At 37.5% G+C, this 23,385-nt stretch overlaps 1 protein-coding gene across 3 annotated transcripts in view; it reads right to left on the bottom strand.

Moving 5' to 3' along the window:
• Positions 1-23,385, bottom strand: part of KDM4C (lysine demethylase 4C) — a 390,883-nt gene that overhangs the window by 326,434 nt on the left and 41,064 nt on the right. For all 3 annotated transcript variants that reach the window (XM_005605001.4, XM_070248477.1, XM_070248476.1), the window contains exons 3-4: positions 15,730-15,905; positions 10,629-10,743 (exon numbers count right to left, since the gene is read on the bottom strand). In XM_005605001.4, the coding sequence (XP_005605058.2) occupies positions 10,629-10,743; positions 15,730-15,905 (291 nt within the window). The remainder of the gene's footprint in view (positions 1-10,628; positions 10,744-15,729; positions 15,906-23,385) is intronic.

Here is a 23,385-nt window from a genome sequence, read left to right as displayed (position 1 = left end):
TTGAAGGAATGCCAAGGCGTAACTGGTTTTCAAACATGAGCAGTAAATTGACAAGCACAGCAAACCAAAGTCTAGCAGCCTCATCGGTGCAGCCAACAAATAAATATGGAAAGCTAGTTCAGGGCGTTTTTATGTCAATTGTTCTGAAAATCATCCTAAATATGCTGCTTCTACCTCTTTCATATTTGCAAAAAGGAACAAAGAGTTCAATGAGCCTAAGGGGTGGTTAGAAAAAAATAAATTAGGCTGGAGTTTTACTTTAGAGCACTTAGACTGCCAACTCTCAGCCCAGGATCCGATGATCCTTCAGCTCAGTCTTCCCTTCAGAAGCCTGACAACTTGCCAGGACACCATAGGGAAGAAACCACAGAGAAAGCACAAAATAAACCACCAGCCCAATGGAAATCTGTAGCTGACATTGACCTAGCTGTACACGCTTCCACAACTAAGATATTGACTATACATAACTGCTTCCTGAAAGCTGGTGTGGAGGATAAGAGCACCTGGCAGCCCCTCTACTGGCCTCCTAACTTTTGGAAAACAGTTTAACTTCACTGGGCCCCAATTTAAGGTTGTAAAATATGAACTGTATTTACTTGGCCTCACCCATTCCAAAAGAAATTTCACAGAAGCTGGTTTAACAGGACAGGGCGCCACGATCTATAAGTAGGCCTTATTGTTAATGGCACTCATTTTCCTAAATATAAGTAACCATAACAAGTTAAACTGAAAAGAGGGGGCCAGCCCCGTGGCCAAGTGGTTACGTTTGCACACTCTGCCTTCGGCGGCCCAGGGTTTCGCCGGTTCAGATCCTGGGCACAGACATGGTACCGCTCATCAAACCATGCTGTGGCGGCATCCCACATGCCACAACTGGAAGGACCCAGAGCTAAGAATATACAACTGTGTACCAGGCAGCTTTGGGGAGAAAAAGAAAATAAGTAAAATCTTTAAAAAAAAAAAAAAAAAAAGAAATTTATCACTAAAGAATAAATCAATAAGAATAGACTTGGAATTGAAATACAAAAAAATATATGGCAACGACTTAATATAGGTACAATCTGAAACTCGCAGTCTAGAAATGGCTGAAGCTAGAATACACTGAAATGATCCTCTGGAGAGCAATACTGAAAATGTTTCTAAAGTCAAAAAACTATCAAAACCTCCTAGGCTCTTCCGTGGGGAAACGTACACACATGCAAACACATTCATACATATATACACACACTCACATACAATAAAAGGCCAAAAGGAAATCACTAAAAGATTATTTCTATTTGATAAGCTTATGAGTAATTTTTACTTCGTTCTTCATATTTTTCTGTATTTTTTCATTTATCTATACGAGTTCTATCTTAATAAACAAATTCTCAACATACAGTTTACTTATACTAGTGAAAACCTAGAAGGAGAATGGAGAAAGTATGTTTTCTCCTTTTTAAAGCTTCATTTTTAATATTCCACATATGCACATATTTAAAACTTCATGTATCCATCATCTAGGTTCAATTACCAACTTTCTGCCAATCTTTACTCAACTATACCCATTCCACTTTATTTTCTGAAATATTTTAAAAACAAATCCCAGATTCCACGTTATTTCACTTGTATATTTTTCAATGTGCATGTTCAATTGATAAGAAAAAAATATATATTATATATATATATATATATATATATATATAGTCACCATGCCATCATTACATCTAATAGGACAACATCAACTCCACAGCATGAGCTAATACCCAGTCCATATTCAAAAATAAGAATAGTGCTTTCAATAGCACTGCTCCACAAGTGGACATCCACAGGGAAAACTTTAAATTGTGCCACTACCTCATATCTAGAATGTATAAAGAACTATAATCAATAAGAAAAGCATGACACAAAAAAATGTACCAGAGTCTTGAACAGGCACTTTGATAAAAAGGAAACCCAAACATCCAATGAACATAGAGGAAAAATCATAATGCAATTTAAAACCACAAGCTACTACTACACACACCAAACAGAATGGCTAAAATTAAAAGACCGACAATACAAAGTGTCAGGAATGATACAGAGCAATGGGAACTGGCAAACATTACTACAAAAAGGTGTGAGCCAGAAAACAGTTTTCTTCTAAAGCCAACCATGTACATACCATATAACCATTCCTAGGCATACGCCCAATAGAAAGGCACATTTCCATGCCCTGGGAAACACGCACAGAACATTCACAGAAGTTTTGTGCAAGAAGGCCAAAACTAGAAGCAATCAAAATGATCATTAGTAGTAGAACAAATAAACAAACAGTGGTACATTCATGTAATAGAACAATACAAAGCAATGAAAACAAATGAACTTCAGTTACACACAATACAGAAAAAGCTTAGCAAGGTAACAAGGTGTGACAGAAGCCAGACATAAAAGAATAAATAGTGAACAATTCTTCTAGTTACATAAAATTCAGAGACAAGAACAATGAGCTGCATTTTCAAAGAACATAAGGAAGTGATTACCATAAAGTCTGAACAGCGATTACCTGGAGGAAAGGCGGAGACTATGATAGATACAGAGGACATGTAGGGGAAATCTACATGGTAATGTTTTCTTGGATGTCAGTAACACTACACAGGTAATGAAGCTCTAAGGTTATGTTTTAAGTATTTTCCAGTTTGTTTTATGTTTCAAATTAAACAAAGTTTAAAAATACTATAATAATGGACTCAGGCAAGGATTATCAATGGATGCAAATTCACCAGATGAAAGGCCACCTATTTCTAAGCATCACCCCATATGTCATTTATCAATTATAAAGGGAAATCTTTGACTGGATCCTTTATATGGGGGAAAAAAACAAGTTATAAATAAAATTCTTGAGAAAATTAGGGATCTATGATTTATATATTATATATTATATAAATGGTAAATTGTCTTGTAATTAAAACACACATGCTGAAACAATTAAGGGTATATTGTCATGATGACTGCAACTTACTTTCAAATGTTACAGCAGAGAGACAGAAACAGAGAAAGAGTGAGAGGGGAAACAAAGCAAACGTGGCAAATATGAACTACTGGTGAATCCAGGTGAACGGCATCCAGCTGTTCACTGCACTACTTCAGCCTCTTGGTGAGCAAGACATTTTTCAAAATAAAACAATGGCAGAGGGGATAAGAGGTTTCAAAACAGAAAGACAACAAAAAATAGGGTTTACAAGTATTAGAGGAGGCAAAAAGGATCAAATTATATCCAGAGCATTAAGCTTTCATGAAAAATAACTGGAAAGACTGTAATAATATTTACTGTTAAAAAAGAAAAACAAATTCTCACAATTTGTGGGAAAAAAGGACAATATAAGGCTGTTCAAATATAGCTTTTTTAAATGGTTAGGGGAAAACTACTGGAAGAATACACAATAAAATACTGCTTTTTGCCTTAAGGTGGTAGTAATTGGATATTGTCTGTTTTCCAGATATTTTTATAATGTGTTTTGCTTTAAAATTTTTAACGTAAGTTAAAGATCAGCCAGATAACCAGATACTACATTACTGTTGAACAATCCCAGGTATTTGTACCATTAGCTGGTTTCAAATTGAAAAATACCAGCAGCAGAAATCCTACTGAAGAATGACATCAGCATCGTGGTGCAGTGAGTTGTTCCCTTTGTCCCTCCCCTCGAAGTTACAACTGAACAGACGTTCATTAAACAACAGAGGATTCCCTACACAGCACAACAGGACACCTGAGACAGCCACACAATGACACATCTGAAGGTGGGTGGACTGGATCCCTGGGAAGCAGTGGAACTAGGTGAGTGGACCCCTCCGTCTCCCCGGTGGCAGCGGTCCAGGTGGCACGTCCTCACACAGCAGCAAGAACAACTATAACAGGAGGGAGGGCAGCCTGACCTATGCACAAACGCTTTTGGAGTTGTAGCCCAGCCCGTGGGAGCATCAACCCTGCCACAGCAGCCCCACCCTTGGGAAGGTTTCCCAAGAAGAGGCAGCGGCTCAGCCCCAGTGAAGGAGCCCTGCCCACCAGACACAGCAGCTCAGCCAAACCACCCACAAGTGCAGAACCAGCCCGTGCACAAAATAAAGCACCCCTCCCACCTAGAACAGCAGCTCAGCCAGTCCCCTGCGAGAACAAGAGGCCCCAGCCACAGGAGAGTGACCCACTGGCAGAAGACACAGGCCCTGCCTACACACACAGGTCTGTGTGTGACGTGCCAAGCAGCTGCAGGCACCCCACACAAACACAGAGCAACCCTACTGGCACAACTTCCAGCAGATGGGACAGGATCAGAAAACACAGCTCCTGTGCCCCCAACCCCGCAATGGCAGGTGGAGCCTGTGACCTGATGCTAACACAAATGCGCCAGCAAAGGATCAATTCATCAAACACCATGAAGAACTACAGGAACACTGCTGAGCAGAAGGAAAATGACGAGTCTCCAGAAACTAATCCCAACACCACAGAAATTTACAATCTAAATGACAGAGAATTCAAAATAGTTGTCATAAAGAAACTCAACAAGTTACAGGAATACTCAGAAAGACAGTTCAATGAGCTCAAGAATAAAATTTATGAGCAGAAGGAATACTTCACCAAGAGATTAAAGTTCTAAAAAAGAACCACACAGAAATTCTGGATATGAAGAGCACAATTAATGAGATAAAAAAATAATCTAAAAACCACAAAAAATAGAGCTAACATTACTGAGGACAGAATTACTGAATTAGAAGATAAAAATATAGAAATGCTTCAGGTGGAGGAGGAGAGAGAAATAAGATGTTTTTAAAATGAAGAAATTCTTGAAGAAGTATCTGACTCAATTAGGAAAAGCAAAACAGGATTATAGATATTCCAAAGGGAGAAGAGAGGAAGAAGGGAGCAGAGAGCTCATTCAAAGAAATAACAGCCTAGAACCTCCCAAAACTGGGGAACACACTGGACATAGAAGCACATGAAGCCAATAGAACTCCTAATTACATCATCGCAAAAAGATCTCCTCTATGTCATTTTTTTTTTTTAAAGATTGGCAACTGAGCTAACAACTGTTGCCAATCTTCTTTTTTTTTCCCCTGCTTTTTCTCCCCCAATACCCCCAGTATACAGTTGTATATTTCAGTTGTGGGTCCTCCTAGTTGTGGCATGTGGGACACCACCTCAATGTGACCTGATGAGCGGTGCCATGTCCAGGCCCAGGAAACGAACCAATGAAACCCTGGGCCACTGAAGGCAGAGGGCGCGAACTTAACCACTCAGCCACGGGACCGGCCCTGTCATTTAATATTAAAACTAGCAAAAGTCATGACACAGAAAAAATACTGAGGGCAGCAAGGCAGAAGAAAATAACATACAAAGGAACCCCTATCAGGCTTTCAGCATATTTCTCAGCAGAAACCTTAACAGGCTAGGAGAGAATGGAATGATATATTCAAAATACTAAAAGACAAAAATTTTCAGCCAAGAATACTCTACCCAGCAAAACTATGTTTCAGATATGATGGAGAAATAAAAGCTGTCTCAGATAAACAAAAGCTGAGGGAGTTCATCGCCACTAGGCCACCCTTATGAGTAATGCTGAAAGGAGCCCTTCCATCTTAAACTAAAAAGCAAAAGTTTACAAAACCTTGAACAAAGAGATAAATAGACAGATAGAATCAGAAAATTGCAGCTCTTTAGCAGAATAGGATAATAAACAATTATACAATGAAAGACGAAGAGAAGGAAAGTATCAAAAATAACTACAAACACTTCAATTTAGTTAAGAACTCACACCACAGAAAAGAATAATTGGTGGAAACAAAAACTCAGAAAGAGAAGAGGAAAAGGGATGGAACCTGCTTAGGCTAATTGAGATAAGACAATATAAGAAAATGGGCTATCTCATCTGTGAGCTCTTCTACACAAACCTCACAGCAAACATTAGCAGAAAATCAGAGCAGAGCCACAATTCATAAAGAGAAAACTGAGAAAACCACCAAACTGAAATGGCAGTAAGAAATACAAGGGAAGAGAAACAAGGGAAATATAGAAAACGAGAGATAAAATCGCAGTATTAAGCCCTTATACTCTAAATGTAAATGGATTGAATTCTCCAATCAAAAGACACAGAGTAGCTGGATAGATTAAAAACCAAGACCCAACGATATGCTGCCTCTGTGAAACACAGCTCTAAAGACAAACACAGGCTCAGAGTTAAGGGATGGAAGACAACACTCCAAGCAAATGGTAAGCAACAGAAAGCAAGTGCTGTCATACTAAAATCAGACAAAGCAGATTTCAAGATAAAAAAGAGAAAGAGAGCCGAAGAACGGCAGCATCCAATGATATAAGGCACATTCCACAAAAAGGACATAACCCTTATGAATACATACGCACATAACACAGGAGCACCAAAGTATATAAAGCAACTATTAACATACTTAAAGGGAGAAACGGACAGCAACACAATAGTGGTAGAGCACCTCAACACCCCACTTGCATCAATGGACAGATCATCCAGACAGAAAGTGAACAAAGAAATAGCAGATTGAAACGAAAATAGGTCAGATGGGCTTAATAGATATATATAGAACACTCTAACCAAAAACAGCAGAATACACAGTTTTCTCAAGTGCACATAGAACATTCTCAAAGATAGATCATATGCTGGGAAAGAAGGCAAACCACAATAAATTTAAGAAGATTGAAATCATATCAAGAATCTTTTCTGACCATAATGCTATGAAACTAGAAATCAACTACAAGAAAAAGCTGGGAAAGTCACAAATACTTGGATACTAAAAATGCTAGAGAATGATCATCGGCTCAAGGAAGAAACCAAAACATACCTGAAGACAAACAAAACTGAAAATACAACATACAAACTCTGCTGAGATGCATCAAAAACAGTTCTTAGAGGAAAAGTCATAGAAATACAGGCCTACCACAACAAAGAAGAAAAATCTCAAAGAAGTAATCTTATACTACACCAAACAGAACAAGAAAAAAAAGAACAAACAAAGCCAAAAGTCAGTAGAAGGAGGGAAATAATAAAAATTAGGACAGAAATAAATGAAATAGACACCAAAAAAACAGTAGAAAGGATCAATGAAACAGAGCTGATTCTTTTGTTTGTTTGTTTCTTTTTGAGGAAGATTAGTCCTGAGCTAACTACTGCCAATCCTCCTCTTTTTGATGAGAAAGACTAACCCTGAGCTAACATCCATGCCCATCTTTCTCTACTTTATATGTGGGACGCCTACCACAGCATGGCTTGCCAAGCAGTGCCATATCCAGACCCGGGATCCGAACTGGCAAAGCCCAGGCGGCCAAGAAGCGGAACGTGCGCACTTAACTGCTGTGCCACCAGGCTGGCCCCTAAGAGCCGATTCTTTGAGAAAATAAACAAAATTAACAAACCCTTAGCCTGACACTAGAAAAAGAGACAGAAGCCTCAAGTAAATAAAATTATAAATGAAAGGGGAGAAATTACAAAAGATACTGCAGAAGTGCAAAGTTACAAGAGAATACTATGAAAAACTATATGCCAACAAACTGGACAATCTAGAAGAAATGGATACATTCTTAGACTCATAAACCTCCCAAAACTGAATCAAGAAGAAATAGAGAATCTGAATAGATCAATCACAAGTAAAAAGATCAAAACAGTAATCAAAAACCTCCCAAAAATTAAAGTCCAGGACCAGATGGTTTTTCTGGATAATTCTACCAAACATTCAAAAATTTAATACCTATCCTTCTCAAACTATTCCAAAAAAGTGAAGAAGACAAAATGCTTCCTAACTCATTCTACGAGCCCAACATTACCCTGATACCAAAACCAGGCAATGACAACACAGAGAAGGAAAATTACAGGCTAATATCACTGATGAACATAGATGCAAAAGTCCTAGACAAAATACTGGCAACCTGCATACAGCAATAGATTAAAAGAATCATACAACATGATCAAGTGGTATTTACACCAGGGAAGCAGGGATGGTTCAACATCTGCAAATCAATCAGTGTGACACACCACATTAACAAAATGAGGAATAAAAATCACATGATCATCTCAATAGATGCAGAGAAAGCATTTGACAAGATCTAACATCTACTTATGATAAAAGCACTCAATAAAATGGGTACAGAAGGAAAGTACCTCACCAGAGTAAAGGCAATATATGACAAACCCACAGCCAACAACATACTCAATGGTGAAAAACCGAAAGCCATCCCTATGAGAACAGGAACAAGACAAGGGTGCCCACTCTCACCACTCCTACTCAACACAGTAGTGGAGCTTTTGGCCAGAGCAATTAGGCAAGAAAAAGAAATAAAAGGTATCCAAATTGGAAAGGAAGAAGTGAAAGTCTGGCTGTTTGCAGACAACATGATTCTATATATAGAAAATCCTAAAGAATCCACCAGAAAACTATCAGAAATAATTGACAACTACAGTAAAGTTGCAGGGTACAAAATCAACTTACAAAAATCAGTTGCATTTCTATACACTAATAGTGAACTAACCAAAACAGAAATCAAGAATACAATCCCATCTACAATTACAACAAAAAGAATAAAATATCTAGGAATAAACTTAACCAAGGGGTGAAAGACCTATAGAAAGCATCTTGGAACTGAGTGGAGGGGAGACCCCAGCAGACTCCTTCAAGGAATACAATAATGCTGAGCATACGGGCACCTGCCCCTCAGAGGCCTCAGTGGCCAGTCAAGGTTGGGGGGTAAGCAGCAGCATCCAAGAAAAAGGGGCTGCACTCTTGCAGCCCCTGTGCAAGTGCACTGAAAACTATAAGACATTATTGAAAGAAATCAAAGAAGACATATAGAAAAGGAAAGATATTCCATGCTCATGGATTGGAAGAACATAGTTAAAATGTCCATATTACCTAAGGCAATCTACAAATTCAACACAATCCCAATTATAATCTCAATGACATTCTTCACAAAAATAGGACCTAGAATCCTAAAAATTATATGGAACAACAAAAGACCCCGAATGGCTAAAGGAAGCATGAGAAAAAAGAACAAAGTTGGAAGCATCGCAATCCCTGACTTAAAAATACACTACAAAGCTATAGTAAACAAAACAGCATGGTACTGGCACAAAAACAGATCAATGGAACAGAACTGAAAGCCCAGAAATAAAACCACACGTGTATGAAGAGCTAATTTTCAACAAGGGAGCCAAGAACAAACAATGGAAAAAGGAAACTCTCTTCAATAAATGTTTTGGGAAAACTGGACAGCCAAATGCAAAAGAATGAAAGTAGACCATTATCTTACATCATACACAAAAATTAACTCAAAATGGATTAAAGACTTGAAGGTAAGACCTGAAACCATAAAACTCCTAGAAGAAAATATAGGGAGTACACTCTTTGACATTAGTCTTAGCAGCATCTTTTCAAACACCATGTCTACTCAGGCAAGGGAAACAAAAGAAAAAATAAACAAATGGGATTACATCAGACTAAAAAGCTTCTGCAAGGCAAAGGAAACCATGAGCAAAGCAAAAAGATAACCCACCAACGGGGAGAAAATATTTGCAAGGCATCTATGCAACAAGGCGTTAATCTACAAAATACATAAAGAACTCATACAGCTCAACAGCAAAAAAACAAACAACCCAATCAAAAAATGGGCAGAGGATATGAACAGACATTTTTCCAAAGAAGATATACGGACGTCCAACAAGCACATGAAATGATATTCAACACCACTAATTATTAGGGAAATCCAAATCGAAACTACAATGAGATATCACCTTACACCTTCAGAATGGCTATAATTACCAAAACAAAAAATAACAAATGTTGGAGAGGATGTGGAGAAAAGAGAACTCTCACACTGCTGGTGGGAATGCAACCTGGTGCACTATGGAAAACAGTATGGAGATTCCTCAAAAGTTTAAAAATAGAAATACCATACAACCCAGCTAACCCACTACTGGGTATTTATCCAAAGAACATGAAATCGACAATACAAAGAGACTTACGCACCCCTATATCCATTGCAGCATTATTCACAATAGCCAAGACGTGGAAGCAACCCAAGTGCCCACCAACGGATGAGTGGATAAAGACATGATGTATATGTATACAATGGGAATACTGCTCAGCCATAAAAAAAGACAAAATCGTCCCATTTGCAAAAACATGGAGGCACTTTGAGGGTTTTATGTTAAGCAAAATAAGCCAGACAGAGAAAGACAAACACTACATGATTTCACTCATATGTGGAAGATAAACAAACATATGGCTAAAGAGAACAGATTAGTGCTTACAAGAGGGAAAGAGGGTGAGGGGTGGGCAAAAGGGGTAAAGGAGGGCACGTATGTTTGGTGACGGATAAAAACAAGACTATTCGTGATGAGCACAATGCAGTCTATACAGAAACTGATATATAATAATATATACCTGAAATTATACAATGTTATGAACCAATATAACCTCAATAAAATAATTTAAAAAAAAAAGAAATCCTACTGATGCATCTGCACTTCCTGTTCTGTGAGGAGTTATGGATCACACAAAGTACAACAAACGACTATTTCTCAACTCCCTGAAATGGTAACAAAAATAGTAACATGAAACGAACCTTTTCAAAATCTATTATGATATAACTATACCTCATCATATATGCTCCCATTAATGTCTGCGCCGTAGATTGGTGCCACAAAAGTTAAGTTCTTCCAATACTTGCGCTCCAAATCTTCATAATCCAAGTACCTTGGAGTGCAGTATCTGGAAAAGGCAGATTAAAAAAAGCACAAACCAGTAAGGCAATTTTAAGATTTTCCTCATTCATTTCATTTAAATTGCTTTCTAAGCAAAGACGTATCAAAATGAAAACACTGCAGCAACTCATGTTGTCAAATCTAACAAGTAAATATACAAATGTGTTTGTCAAAGATATCTGAATACTCTTAAGATTCTGTAACTCTATATGAAAACTTTGTATTTTTGAGTAAGTAAGGAAAATACTTTCCTGAAAGTATCAACAATAGAAGCAGGGAATTAAAAATTCGTTATTTTAGCTTTCAAAATATTTCCTAAAAAAAATTTTTGTTTTAAGATTGGCACCTGAGCTAACAACTGTTGCCCATCTTTTTTTTTTTTCTGCTTTTTTACTCCCCAGATCCCCCTAGTACATAGTTGTATATTTTAGTTGTGGGTCCTCCGAGTTGTGGCATGTGGGACACTGCCTCACCGTGGCCTGATGAGTGGCGCCACGTCCACGCCCAGGATCCAAACTGGCAAAACCCTGGGCTGCCAAAGGCACAGCACAAGAACTTAACCACTCAGCCATGGGGCTGGCCCCTATTTCCTAAAATTTTAACCAATTATACTACACCAGGAAATTTTACAAATTTACATGTAAAAAATAAAACCTCTATAGAAAAATTGACAAAGGACAATCTCACTGAAAATCCAATATAGTAAAACTAAATAAGCTACTTTGCAGTCATTAGATTGATAAAGGCTTAATATATTAATGGTAGGGAGGAATGAGACCTCTCTTACACAGATGATGTGGGAGTATAAACTGGTAAAAACTTTCCAGAGTATAATTTTTCAACATAGATCAAAACCTTAAAAAATGTATCCCTTTGACTCTAAAATCCAACTCTAGCAACTCATCCTAACAACACAGAGATGTGTACAACGGTATATGACCCAGGATGTTTGCTGCAGCTTTAACTGAAAACTCGAGCAAATGTTCAGCAACCTGGGCTAAGTTAAACAAAACACAGAACACAAAATAAGGTAGATGTTTCTTTACATTGACATTAAAATCGTCCCACAGTGAATAAAGCAGGTTACAGAATAGTAAGTGTACTGTAATCCTATTTATGTAAAAAATATCTGTAACTATACATTAAATGGCCACAAAGAAATACACACCAAATTATTAATCTTTAACGGTTCTCTCTCACACAGGAATTATAGAAAGGCACTTCCTTCTCTGTATTATCTGGATTTTGCGCAATAATCTTATATTATCACAAAAAAATACCAATGTTTCTACATGAAAAAAATAAGCAAAGAAATCAGCAAACTGAGAAAATAATGGAACAAACAGTAAAAAAAGAAAAGTGTTTAACAGCAATCCCTATAAAGCCCACTGGACTTAGACTGAATAATTATCAAACAATCAACATCCATATCCACTATACTGTGACCCCAAACTGGTTATCTAAGCAATCCGCAAGAATACCAAACAACTTAACAACTGTATTTGAAATACAGAATAATTTGCTGATTTACCCAGAACATTAGAATCTCGCAGGACAGCCAAAAATAAAAAGGATGAGCATGAAAGCACCAGTAACTCCACTTCATTCCACCACTTGGAGTAGCAGGTTGCAGTACTAACAGGAATTCCAGGCAGACGCTAAATAAGCTAACCAGAGGTCTGAGTCAGGCGATAAGAAAGGTAGCAGAGATGTGGTTTATTATGACATCTAGTGAAACTTCTGGGATTTTTGAACCTGAAGCCCTCAATTGCCTTTCACTATAAGACCTAAAGAATCTATCACTATACACTCACTTAATCATCATCAATTTTTAACAACTCATAACTCTAAAAGAGAAAGCCATAGTTTAGTGTTGGCTATTAAAGTTAAATTCTAACACCTCTGAATATTTGAAACAAATGCTGATTCTAAACCTGAAAAAAGTGACCAGTTCACTTAGTTGGTGCTCGATTCCCATGAATCCTGGCTACAGGTTCCATCCCTAATGGACTCTCAAACAATCACAGCTGGTCCACAAATCCAGTACCAATTACTCAAAACTGGTTTAACCATGCCTTCTTAGCCAGAACCTTCCATTCGCTATAGTACAGTTGTTAAGAGATAGGGCTCCAGGACCAGACTACCAGGATTTCAATCCAGGCTTTGCCAATTCTAATCTACGTACCCTTGGGCAGGGGACTGAATCTCTCTGGAGCTCAGTTATTTCTCTAGAAAACAGGATAATAACCATTGAGCTGTTGTGAGGACTCATCAGATAATTATGTAAAGCACCTTAGCTCCATGCCCAGAAGAAAGTATAGATCGGTAACATAAGCGATGCAAAAGAGCGTATTACTCACCTCCACAAAGTTTCACAGTATGTTGGAGGTCTCTAGATTTTCTCTGGACTAAGTGGTGTTAGTAACCAAATGAGTATGTTATCCTCTCTACTGTCTACACCAAGCATAGTATGTACTGTGTGCCTGTGCAAGGGCATGTTCTGAAGGAAAAGAGATGAAGAGAAAGACCAGCAGCATGCCTCCTGCCTCCCATGAAAACTAGTCTCATCTCAGGACCATTCCACATGAAGACCGTGTGATCTTAGTGGAGCTGTGAATGGGCAAGCAAGAGCCTTGGTTTGTGGCTTAGAAACCCATTTTACTGTGATTTGAAATAAATTTCCATATGAAACTGGCAGAGGAAACATAAAAAGATAATTTTCAAAAGTATTTTAACATTGTAACAATTATAATGAAATTAATTCAACTCAAAAGATAAATTAACATTGAAAGAAATAAAATTTAATGTGGAAATAACCTTTCAGATAATTTCCCATAATAGTTATATTTCACAACTAAAAAAAGAGCCAACTTTTTTTTTTTGAGGAGGAGGAGGATTAGCCCTGCTGCCAATCTTCCTCATTTTGCAGAGGAAGACTGGCCCTGAGCTAACATCCATGCCCATCTTCCTCTACTTTATATGTGAGACGCACTGCCACAGCACGGCTTGCCAAGTGGTGCCATGTCCGCACCTGGGATCCGAATCAGCGAATCCCGAGCCGCCAAAGTAGAACATGCGAACTTAACCGCTGCGCCACTGGGCCAGCCCTGAGAGCCAACTATTTTTAAAACTCATTTTTAAACTTCAGAATATCAAGAAATGTACTTTCTCTTAGTAAGTAAATCTTTACAGTCTGTCTAATAATTTACACCACTTCAAGTATATTTTAGCTTTCATGACACTATTCATTCAATCAACAGACATTGAAATAAACTGCACCAACCATATCCCACATACTGTACCAAGCACTGGGTATATACAGTGATACACAAAACAGACAACATCACCTGAATGGCTATCTTCAGGAAGAGTAAACCCACAACTAAGGCACCAGAGCAAAAATTGAACAGAGATATGAACGAAATAATTGCTTGGTAAAATAAATTCCCTCTAAATAAAAAATTGATACCATCCCAGGATAATCAAAGGGACTAGAGATGACAATCAAAGTTTCTCTATGACAAGAAGACAAAGGACTTCGAGCACCTGCTCTCATCAATATTTTGAATTACTATGTATATTAACAATGATTGTCTTTGGTAATTAAAATTATGCATTTCTGTAACGTTTGAACTTTTAAATAAACATGTATTGCTTCTGTAACCGGTAAAAACATTTGTGACCATCCTTCGAAATCCATCTCAACAGCACCTACAAAATGAAAGTACTCCAGTCCTGATTAACAACCACAGAGGTCTCATCTTCCTTTGAAACTCCATTGCACTTTGTACCTCTCCTATGGTAGTTACGATTATTATCATCATACATATGATATTATCATATCATATTATGTTATGATTAATATAAACAAACACTGTCTGATAAGTATAACCTGATAACTTTCAAGTACAAATTGTCTCTTGAAATATCAAAGTAGCTAAGTAGAGGTTCCACTAAATGAACTAACCTATTTAATTAACACTTTAAGAATGACGCTGGAAACAGATACTACAAGATGGATAACAGAATACAGTGATCAGTTTATACCTGTACAAAGTTGGGTAAAATTGCTTCTGCAATCTTGTTCCAATGCACTGCACTATTATCCAAGAGTTCCTCAAGAGTCTGAAAGCAAACCAGTCCAGTCTATGACGAAAGTTTCCCAATCTCAGTCAATGAGACCTGAAACAACGAGGCTCTACTAACACCTACCGAAAAAATTCAAATGAAGGAACTCGAACTAAATATAAAATTTTCAACTCCTTTGGAACAGCCAGAATGCTCCATAATAGGAACTTCACATACAGAATTAAGATTCTCTAAGTACTGTCAAGTGCTTACTATATCAAATATACATTTTTTTAAAAAAGTTGTCAACTAAATTCATCCAAAGGACTTAATCAGATGCACAGCCAGGTGACACAGCCAACATCTGGACTGCAACCTCATGAGAGGCCCCGAGCCACAACCTACCAGCTAAGTCACTCCCGGATTCCCGACCCTCAGAAACTGAGACACTAAATGTTTGTTGGTTTAAGCTACTAATGTTTGGGGTCATTTGTTACACAGCAATAGGTAACTAACACAATAAAATGGTGACCCCTCAAGTCTTTCAAGGAATTTTTGTTAATTACTCATCTTTTAATATATATAATTTATCATTTAAGACTCAGACATTGGTATGCAAAGAAGAAAATTTGCATAACAAAGATGAATCATGAGTACAATAAAAAAAACTCATGGTAACTAAAGGATAGAAAAAAAGCATTTACAGATATTATGAATGAGATGATAAAATAAAATGAGAAACAATTTCCTTAGCAGTAAACTAAATGTAAGTAGGCAACCACTTCAAGAACAGAAAGTTAAATGAGGACCAAAAGAGATTGTTGCAGGAGACTCCAGTTTTTCATCACAAGCTCCTCCTCTACTTGGTTTCTGATCAAGCTGACGTACATCTTTGAAAGAAAAACAGCAAACTGCATCCACTCACTTGCCACTGTTGGCCAGTTGCCTGAACTCCTTCACCGTCATGGCTTTCTTCTGGATGTTGTACTGAGTGAACAGTCCTGACTGCCCTGTGACCATCTGCTGAATTGGTGCTGGAATAAGCAAATTATCAATGTCATCATAGCACTGCCTCGGCTTCCACTCCTTAGGAGGAATCACCTAGAATAAAATAACAAAATAAAATATTATCTTGAAAATAGTCCAGGTAGTTATTTAGCTTTCATATTCCAACAGAGTACAAGTGAAGAATTTATCAGCATTTCTACAACAAACGTGTAAAAGAACCATAAAGATTTGCATTAAGGGAAATGCTTGCCTTCCCTCAAATATTCACCTTATTGATACAAATATTTTAACAGAAAAATTTATTAAGTACTCAGTATACCAAATACTGTAATACAAATACTGTATTTGTGTTAACTTATTTTTTACTTGATACTGTTAACCTCTCAATTTTAAATGTTACCTTTAATTTTACCTTTAAAAGTGAGAGAAACAGAAGTAAAATAACTTACTGAAGATCAAATGCCATTCACATTAATATGAGAAAAATAAGTAAATATTTGTGTAGTCAACATTATTTTCTTTAAATACCTCTCACACAATATGGCAAATAAAAGAGTGATGTGCTAGTAAATGTTTAACAACCAGCTTTCTGGGAAGGTGGGAGAAACCTTGACTTGTAGCTTTTGTCTATTTTCATGGTATAACTACTCCCACCATGGCCAATCTGAGCTTACCAACGTGATGTCACTGAACATGGACTAAGAAAGAGGAGTGGGCTATCAATTTTTCTGTGCCTGTATGAGGTGGCTCAGCACATCACTGTTTTCCCATAGTATTTAAATATTTAATTACTAACAATGAAAAAATAAGTAAACACTAAGACCACGAAGTCATATCCACATGATTAAAAATTAGAAGGAACAAAGTTATGAATTAAGTCATGATTTATAGCTAGAATTTATCTACTTTATTAAAATTTTAAGACAAACTTTTAAAAAAATTAATTGCAAAATACAGATAGCACACAGAGAAAATGCATAATATATTCATATTATACAGCTTTGTGAATTATCATAAAGCAAGTACCAGAGTACCCACTGCTCAGGTGTAAGGATACTGATGACACCTCACAGGCCCTACAAAAGCCCTTTTCCAAACACACTCTCCTCTTGCCTAAAAGGCAGCCACTGTCACAGCATTTATGGTATCCGTTCCCTTTCTGGACTTTATAGTTTTATGCCTGGGTATGCATCTCTAACATCAGTTTTTGAACTGTATAGAAATATAATCATCCATATGTACATATATTCTTTAAGGTTTATATTTTATACTTCACTCAATATTTTTGTGAGATTCAAATATGATAAGCTATGTAGCTGAAGTTCATTTCTTTTCATTCCTGCTCAGTACTACTTGATGTAAATACTTACTCATAAACTGGTGACCATTAGTGGTTACTTGGTTTTTTTCCAGTTATTGGCTATTGTAAATGACAATGCTATTAATATTGTCATATTGATCTTCTGCCACATACGTGCACACAGTTCTCTACAACACACACACATACACAGACATTCCTAACAGTGAAATTACTGGGACATAGGATATGTGTAGATCAAATTTAACAGTTATTACCAAACTTTTGTCAAAGTGGTTGGACCCATTCATATTCCCGCCATCAGTGTATGAGAGCTCCTGTTGCTCCACATCCTCATTTACAGTGTTGCTCATCTAAATTTTAGTCTTCCTGGTAGGTATGCAATGGTACCCAAGTGTGGATTTTATTTGCACTTTCCTGATAAGTAAAAAAGTCTTTTCATAAATTCACTGATCCAATGGATATCCTCTTTTGTAAAGTGCTTGTTGAAGTCTCTTGCACATTTTACTACTGCATTGTGGGTCTTTTCTTATTAATGTATAGGGACTCTTTACAAATTCTTGTTATTCTTGGATGCGTGTGTGTGTATGTGCATATTTGTAAATATCTATATGTACTTGTGTGAATATATACCAAATATCTTCTTTTACCCTAGAACTTGCCCTCCAATCTTCTTAAGGGTATCTGTTGATAAACATAAGTTCTTAATTATAATGTAATCCAACATGTTTACTTTTGCCTTTACAGGTACTGCTTTGATCTTCTGTTTAAAAATATTTTTTCCTACACTAGGGCATGAAGACATTCTATTTTATATTCAAAGAACTTTAAGGGTGTGTCTTTCCCATTTAGATCTACAATGTACCTGCAACTGGCTTTTGTGAAAGGTTTGGATCAAGTTTCACCAGATAAGGAAACTTGGGGTCAGGAGTTGAGTAACTTGGTCAATGTCACACTACTGAGAAAGGACAGTATCAACTCCAAAAAAAAATTAAACACAAGCTATCAAGTCTAACGCTAATTTTCCTCAGCAATATGGGGATACCATACATTTTATTTCCTCCAAGGTATATTAGTTTAAAATGAGAATACACCAGCCAGCTCCTGTGGCCTAGTGGTTAAGTTCAGCATACTCCACTTTGGTGGCCCAGGTTTGGTTCCCAGGACCTACACCACTCATCAGTAGCCATGCTGTGGTGGCAGCTCACATAAAAAAGAGAGGAGGATTGGCAACAGATGTTAGTTCAGGGTGAATCTTCCTGAGCAAAAAAAAAGAGAGAGCGAATACAGACAACCATGCTATATGCTATCGGAAACAACACTTGATACTTTAAAAGAATATGACAATCATCAAATGGATGGATAAACATACTACATTGTCTTGAAAACATATTTAAAGGAGTGACATCAGCACCATGGCGGAGTGAGGTTTCCCAGTAATCTCTCCCACCCACCATACAAAGAAAAAGACATTCATATTTCAACATAGGACATCCAAACACAACACAAAAGACATCTGAGAGACTCATGCAGCCATATGATGGAGGGCGGAGAGGCTGGAGCCCCCCTGGGAGGAGCTGGAACAGGGTAAGAGAAAACTTCACATCCCCCTCTAAAAGACTGGGATCCAGGACCAAGGACTGCCTCCAAGAGGGAAGGAATGGGGAAGGGGATGTTCATTCACAGGAACATCAAAGATCTCCAAGGGCTTGAAGCCTAGGGGAAAACTAACGCACGGGTGACCTCATCAAGCCAACACCCCCAGAGAGCAGATAGCAAGGGCAGAGAGAAAAAACCCCAAGAGCACACAGAAGAAAGCGCTCCTCCCCCTCACCTGCCAAGCACTGCCTCCAGTGCCTGGGATCTCGGCAGAACACAGAGGGCTCAGATTACGTGGCTCTTGACCTCCACCCAGTGGCGACAGGCAGTAACTGCGACCAAATAATACTGCGATGTACAAAAACAAACCCACACCCTCTGGCAGTATCAAAAATTATACTAAATCTCCAGACCAGAGATAAAATGACAAGTACCCAGAAATCAGTCCTGAGGACACAGAAATATGTAATCTAAATGACAGAGAATACAAAATGCCTATCATCAAAAAACTCAATGAGTTAAAAGAGAATGTAGAGAAACAATTCAACAAGTTCAGTAGCTACTTCAGAAAAGAGCTTGAAACTATAAAGCAGAATCAATCAGAAATACTGGAGATGAAAGACACAATGGAAAAGATAAAACAAAACATGGATTCTCTGAACACTCGAGCAGACATCCTAGAAAAGCTAATCAGCATAATCAAGGATAGACATGTTTAAATGCTCCAGATGGAAGAGGAGAGAGAACTAAGATGAAAAAGAAATGAAGAAAGTCTCCAAGAAATATCCAACTCAATTAGGAAATGCAACATAAGAATTACAGGTATTCCAGAGGGAGAAGAGAAGGAGAATGGAGCAGAAAGCTTGTTGAAAGAAATAACAGCAGAGAACTTCCCAAACCTAGAGGAGATGGAAATCTGTGTGGAACAGGCTACCAGATCTCCTAAATATGTCAATGTAAAAAGTCCCACTGCAAGGCATACAGTACTGAAACTGGCAAAAGCAAATGACAAGAAAAAAATAATAAGGGCAGCACGGCAGAAGAAAATAACCTACAAAAGAACACCTATCAGGCTTTCAGTGGATTTCTCTGCAGAAAACTTACAGGCTGGCAGACACTGGAATGGCATATGGAAATCTCTGAAGGACAAAAACTTTCAGACAAGAATGCTCTATCCAGTGAAAATATCCTACAGATACGATGGAGAAATAAAACTTTCCCAGATAAACAAAAGGTAAGGGAGATCATAGCCATGAGACCTCACCCTACAAGAAATTTTCAAGAAGGAACTCACACCTGGAAAAAAAAAGGGGGACAAAGCACGAAGTAAAGAGATAAACAGGTAGACAAAATGAGAAAATTGTAGCTATATATCAGAATAGGTTAGCAAATACTCAAGAATAGCATTAAAGATACAGGGAAGGAAAATACCAACAACAAACACAATCTTGTCATTTTAATCACAAACTCACAACACAAGATGGAATAAGATGTGAGAAAAACAACTTAGGAGGGGAAGAGGAAAGGGACTGAATTGATTTAGTCTAAGGAAATAAGAGGCCATCAGAAAACGGACTATCTTATACACGAGATTTTTGACTACAAACCTCATGGTAACCACTAAACAAAAAAGCAGAACAAAGACACGAGTAATAAATAAGGAGAAAACAAAGAAACACAACATAAAAAACTACATAACTCAATTGGTAGACCGAAACACATGGGACGAGAAACAAAGGAAATGGAGGAGAACGGGAAAACAACTGATAAAATGGCAGTATTAAGCCCTCATATATCGATAATCACCCTAAACGTAAATGGACTGAATTCTCCAATAAAAAGACACAGAGTGGCAAGATGGATTAAAGAACAAAACCCAACAATATGCTGCCTCCAGGAAACATAGCTCCAACAACAAACACAGCCTCAGAGTGATAGGATGGAAGATGATACTCCAAGCTAATGGCAAACAAAAGAAAGCAGGTATCGCAATACTTATATCACACAAAGTAGACTTCAAGATAAGACAGGTAAAGAGAGACAAAGAGGGACAGTATATAGTGATCAAAGGGACATTCCATCAAGAAGAAATAACCCTTATAAATATCTATGCACCCAACATAAAGCAACTATTAACAAACCTAAAAGAAGACAATAATAACACAATAATAGTAGGGGACCTCAACACTCCACTCACATCAATGGATAGATCATCCACATAGAAAATAAACAAGGAAATAGTGAAATTAAATGAAAAGCTAGACCAGTTGGACACTCCATCCAAAAACAGCAGAATGCACATTCTTCTCAAGTGTGCACAGAACATTCTCAAGGATAGAACATATGTTGGGAAAAAAGGCAAGTCTCAATAAATTTAAGCTTGAAATAATAACAAGCATCTTTTCCAACCACAATGCTATGAAGCTAGAACTTAATTACAAGAAAAAAGCTGAGAAAGGGACAAAGATGTGGAGACTAAACAACATGCTATTGAACAAGCAATGGATCACTGAAGAAATTAAAGGAGAAATCAAAAAATATCTGGAGACAAATGAAAATGAAAACATACCATACCAACTCATACGGGACGCAGCAAAAGCCATATTAAGAGGGAAATTCATCATGATACAGGCTCATCTTAACAAACAAAAAAAATTCCAAATAAGCAATCTCAAACTACACCTAACTGAATTAGAAAAAGAATAACAAACAAAGCCCAAAGTCAGCAGAAGGAGAGAAATAATAAAAATCAGAGCAGAAATAAATGCTATTGAAAGAAAAAAGGCAGTAGGAAGGGATCAATGAAACAAAGAGCTGGTTCATCGAGAAGATAAACAAAATTGACAAGCCCCTAGCCAGACCTACAGAAAAAAGAGAGAAAGCTCAGGTAAATAAAATTAGAAATGAAAGAGGAAAAATAACAACAGATACCACAGAAATATAATGGATTATAGGAGAACACTTTGAAAAGCTATATGCCAACAAAATGGATAATCTAGAAGAAATAGCTAAATTCTTAGACTCTTATAACATCCCAAAGCTGAATCAAGAAGAAATACATAATCTGAATAGATCAATCACAAGTAAGGAGATTGAAACAGTAATCAAAAGCATCCCAAAAAATAAAAGCCTGGACCAGACAGCTTCCCTGGAGAATTCGACCAAACTTTCAGAGAGGATTTAATACCTATCTCCTTCTCAAGCTATTCCAAAAAATCAGGGAAGACGGAACACTTCCTAACACATTCTATGAAGCCAACATCACTCGGATACCAAAGCCTGACAAGGACAACATAAAAAAGGAAAACTACAGGTCAATATCACTGATGAACACAGATGCAAAAGTCCTAAACAAAATATTGGCAACCCGAATACAGCAACACATCAAAAAGATCATACATCATGATCAAGTGGGATTTATTCTAGGGACACAGGGATGGTTCAATATCTGCAAATCACTCAGTGTGATACACCACATTAACAAAATGAGGAATAAAAACCACATGATCATCTCAACAGATGCAGAGAAAGCACTGGCAAGATCCGAAAGCCATTTATGATAAAACCTCTCAATAAAATGGGTATAGAAGGAAAGTATCTCAACACAATAAAGGCCATCTATGACAAACCCACAGCCATCATCATACTGAATGGGGAAAAACTGAAAGCCATCCCTCTGAGAACAGGAACAAGACAAGGATGCCCACTATCACCACTCTTATTCAACATAGTACTGGAGGTTTTGGCCAAAGCAATTAGGCAAGAGAAAGGAATACAAGGAATTCAAATAGGGAATGAAGACGTGAAACTCTCACTCTTTGCAGATGACATGATATTATATATAGAAAACCCTAAAGAATCCATCAGAAAACTATTAGAAGTAATTAACAGGGGCCGGCCCTGTGGCGGAGTGGTTAAGTTCGTGTGCTCTGCTTCGGCGACCCAGGGTTTCACCAGTTCAAATCCTGGGCACGGATGTGGCACCGCTCATCTAAGCCATGCTGAGGCAGAGTCCCACATGCCACAACTAGAAGGACCCACAACTAGAAATACACAACTGTGTAGCAAGGGGCTTTGGGAGAAAAAGGAAAAGTAAAATCTCTGAAAAAAACAAAAGAATTAACAACTACAGTAAAGTGCAAGGTACAAAATCAACTTACAAAAAACAGTTGCATTTTCTACACTCTAATAACGAACTTACAGAAAGAGAACTCAAAAATATAATTCCACTTACAATCACAACAAAAAGAATAAAGTATCTAGGAATAAATTTAACCAAGGAGGTGAAGGACTTATACAATGAAAACTATAAGACATTATTGAAAGAGATATATGATGACATAAAGAGATGGAAAGAGATTCCATGCACATGGATTGGAAGAATAAACATAGTTAAAAATGTCCATACTACCCAAAGTAATCTACAAATCAATACACTCCCAATCAGATTCCAATGACATTCTTCATGGAAATAGAACAAAATCCTAAAATTCACATGGGGCAACCAAAGACCCAAATTGCTAAAGGAATCCTGAGGAAAAAACACAAAGCTGGAGGCACCACAATCCCTGACTTCAAAATGCACTACAAAGCCATAGTGATCAAAATAGCAAGGTACTGGTACAAAAATAGGCACACAGATCAATGGAACAAAAC

Source organism: Equus caballus, chromosome 23 (assembly GCF_041296265.1).
Source record: "Equus caballus isolate H_3958 breed thoroughbred chromosome 23, TB-T2T, whole genome shotgun sequence".
Classification (NCBI taxonomy): Eukaryota; Metazoa; Chordata; class Mammalia; order Perissodactyla; family Equidae; genus Equus; species Equus caballus.
This window is presented reverse-complemented; position numbering and strand designations above follow the sequence as displayed.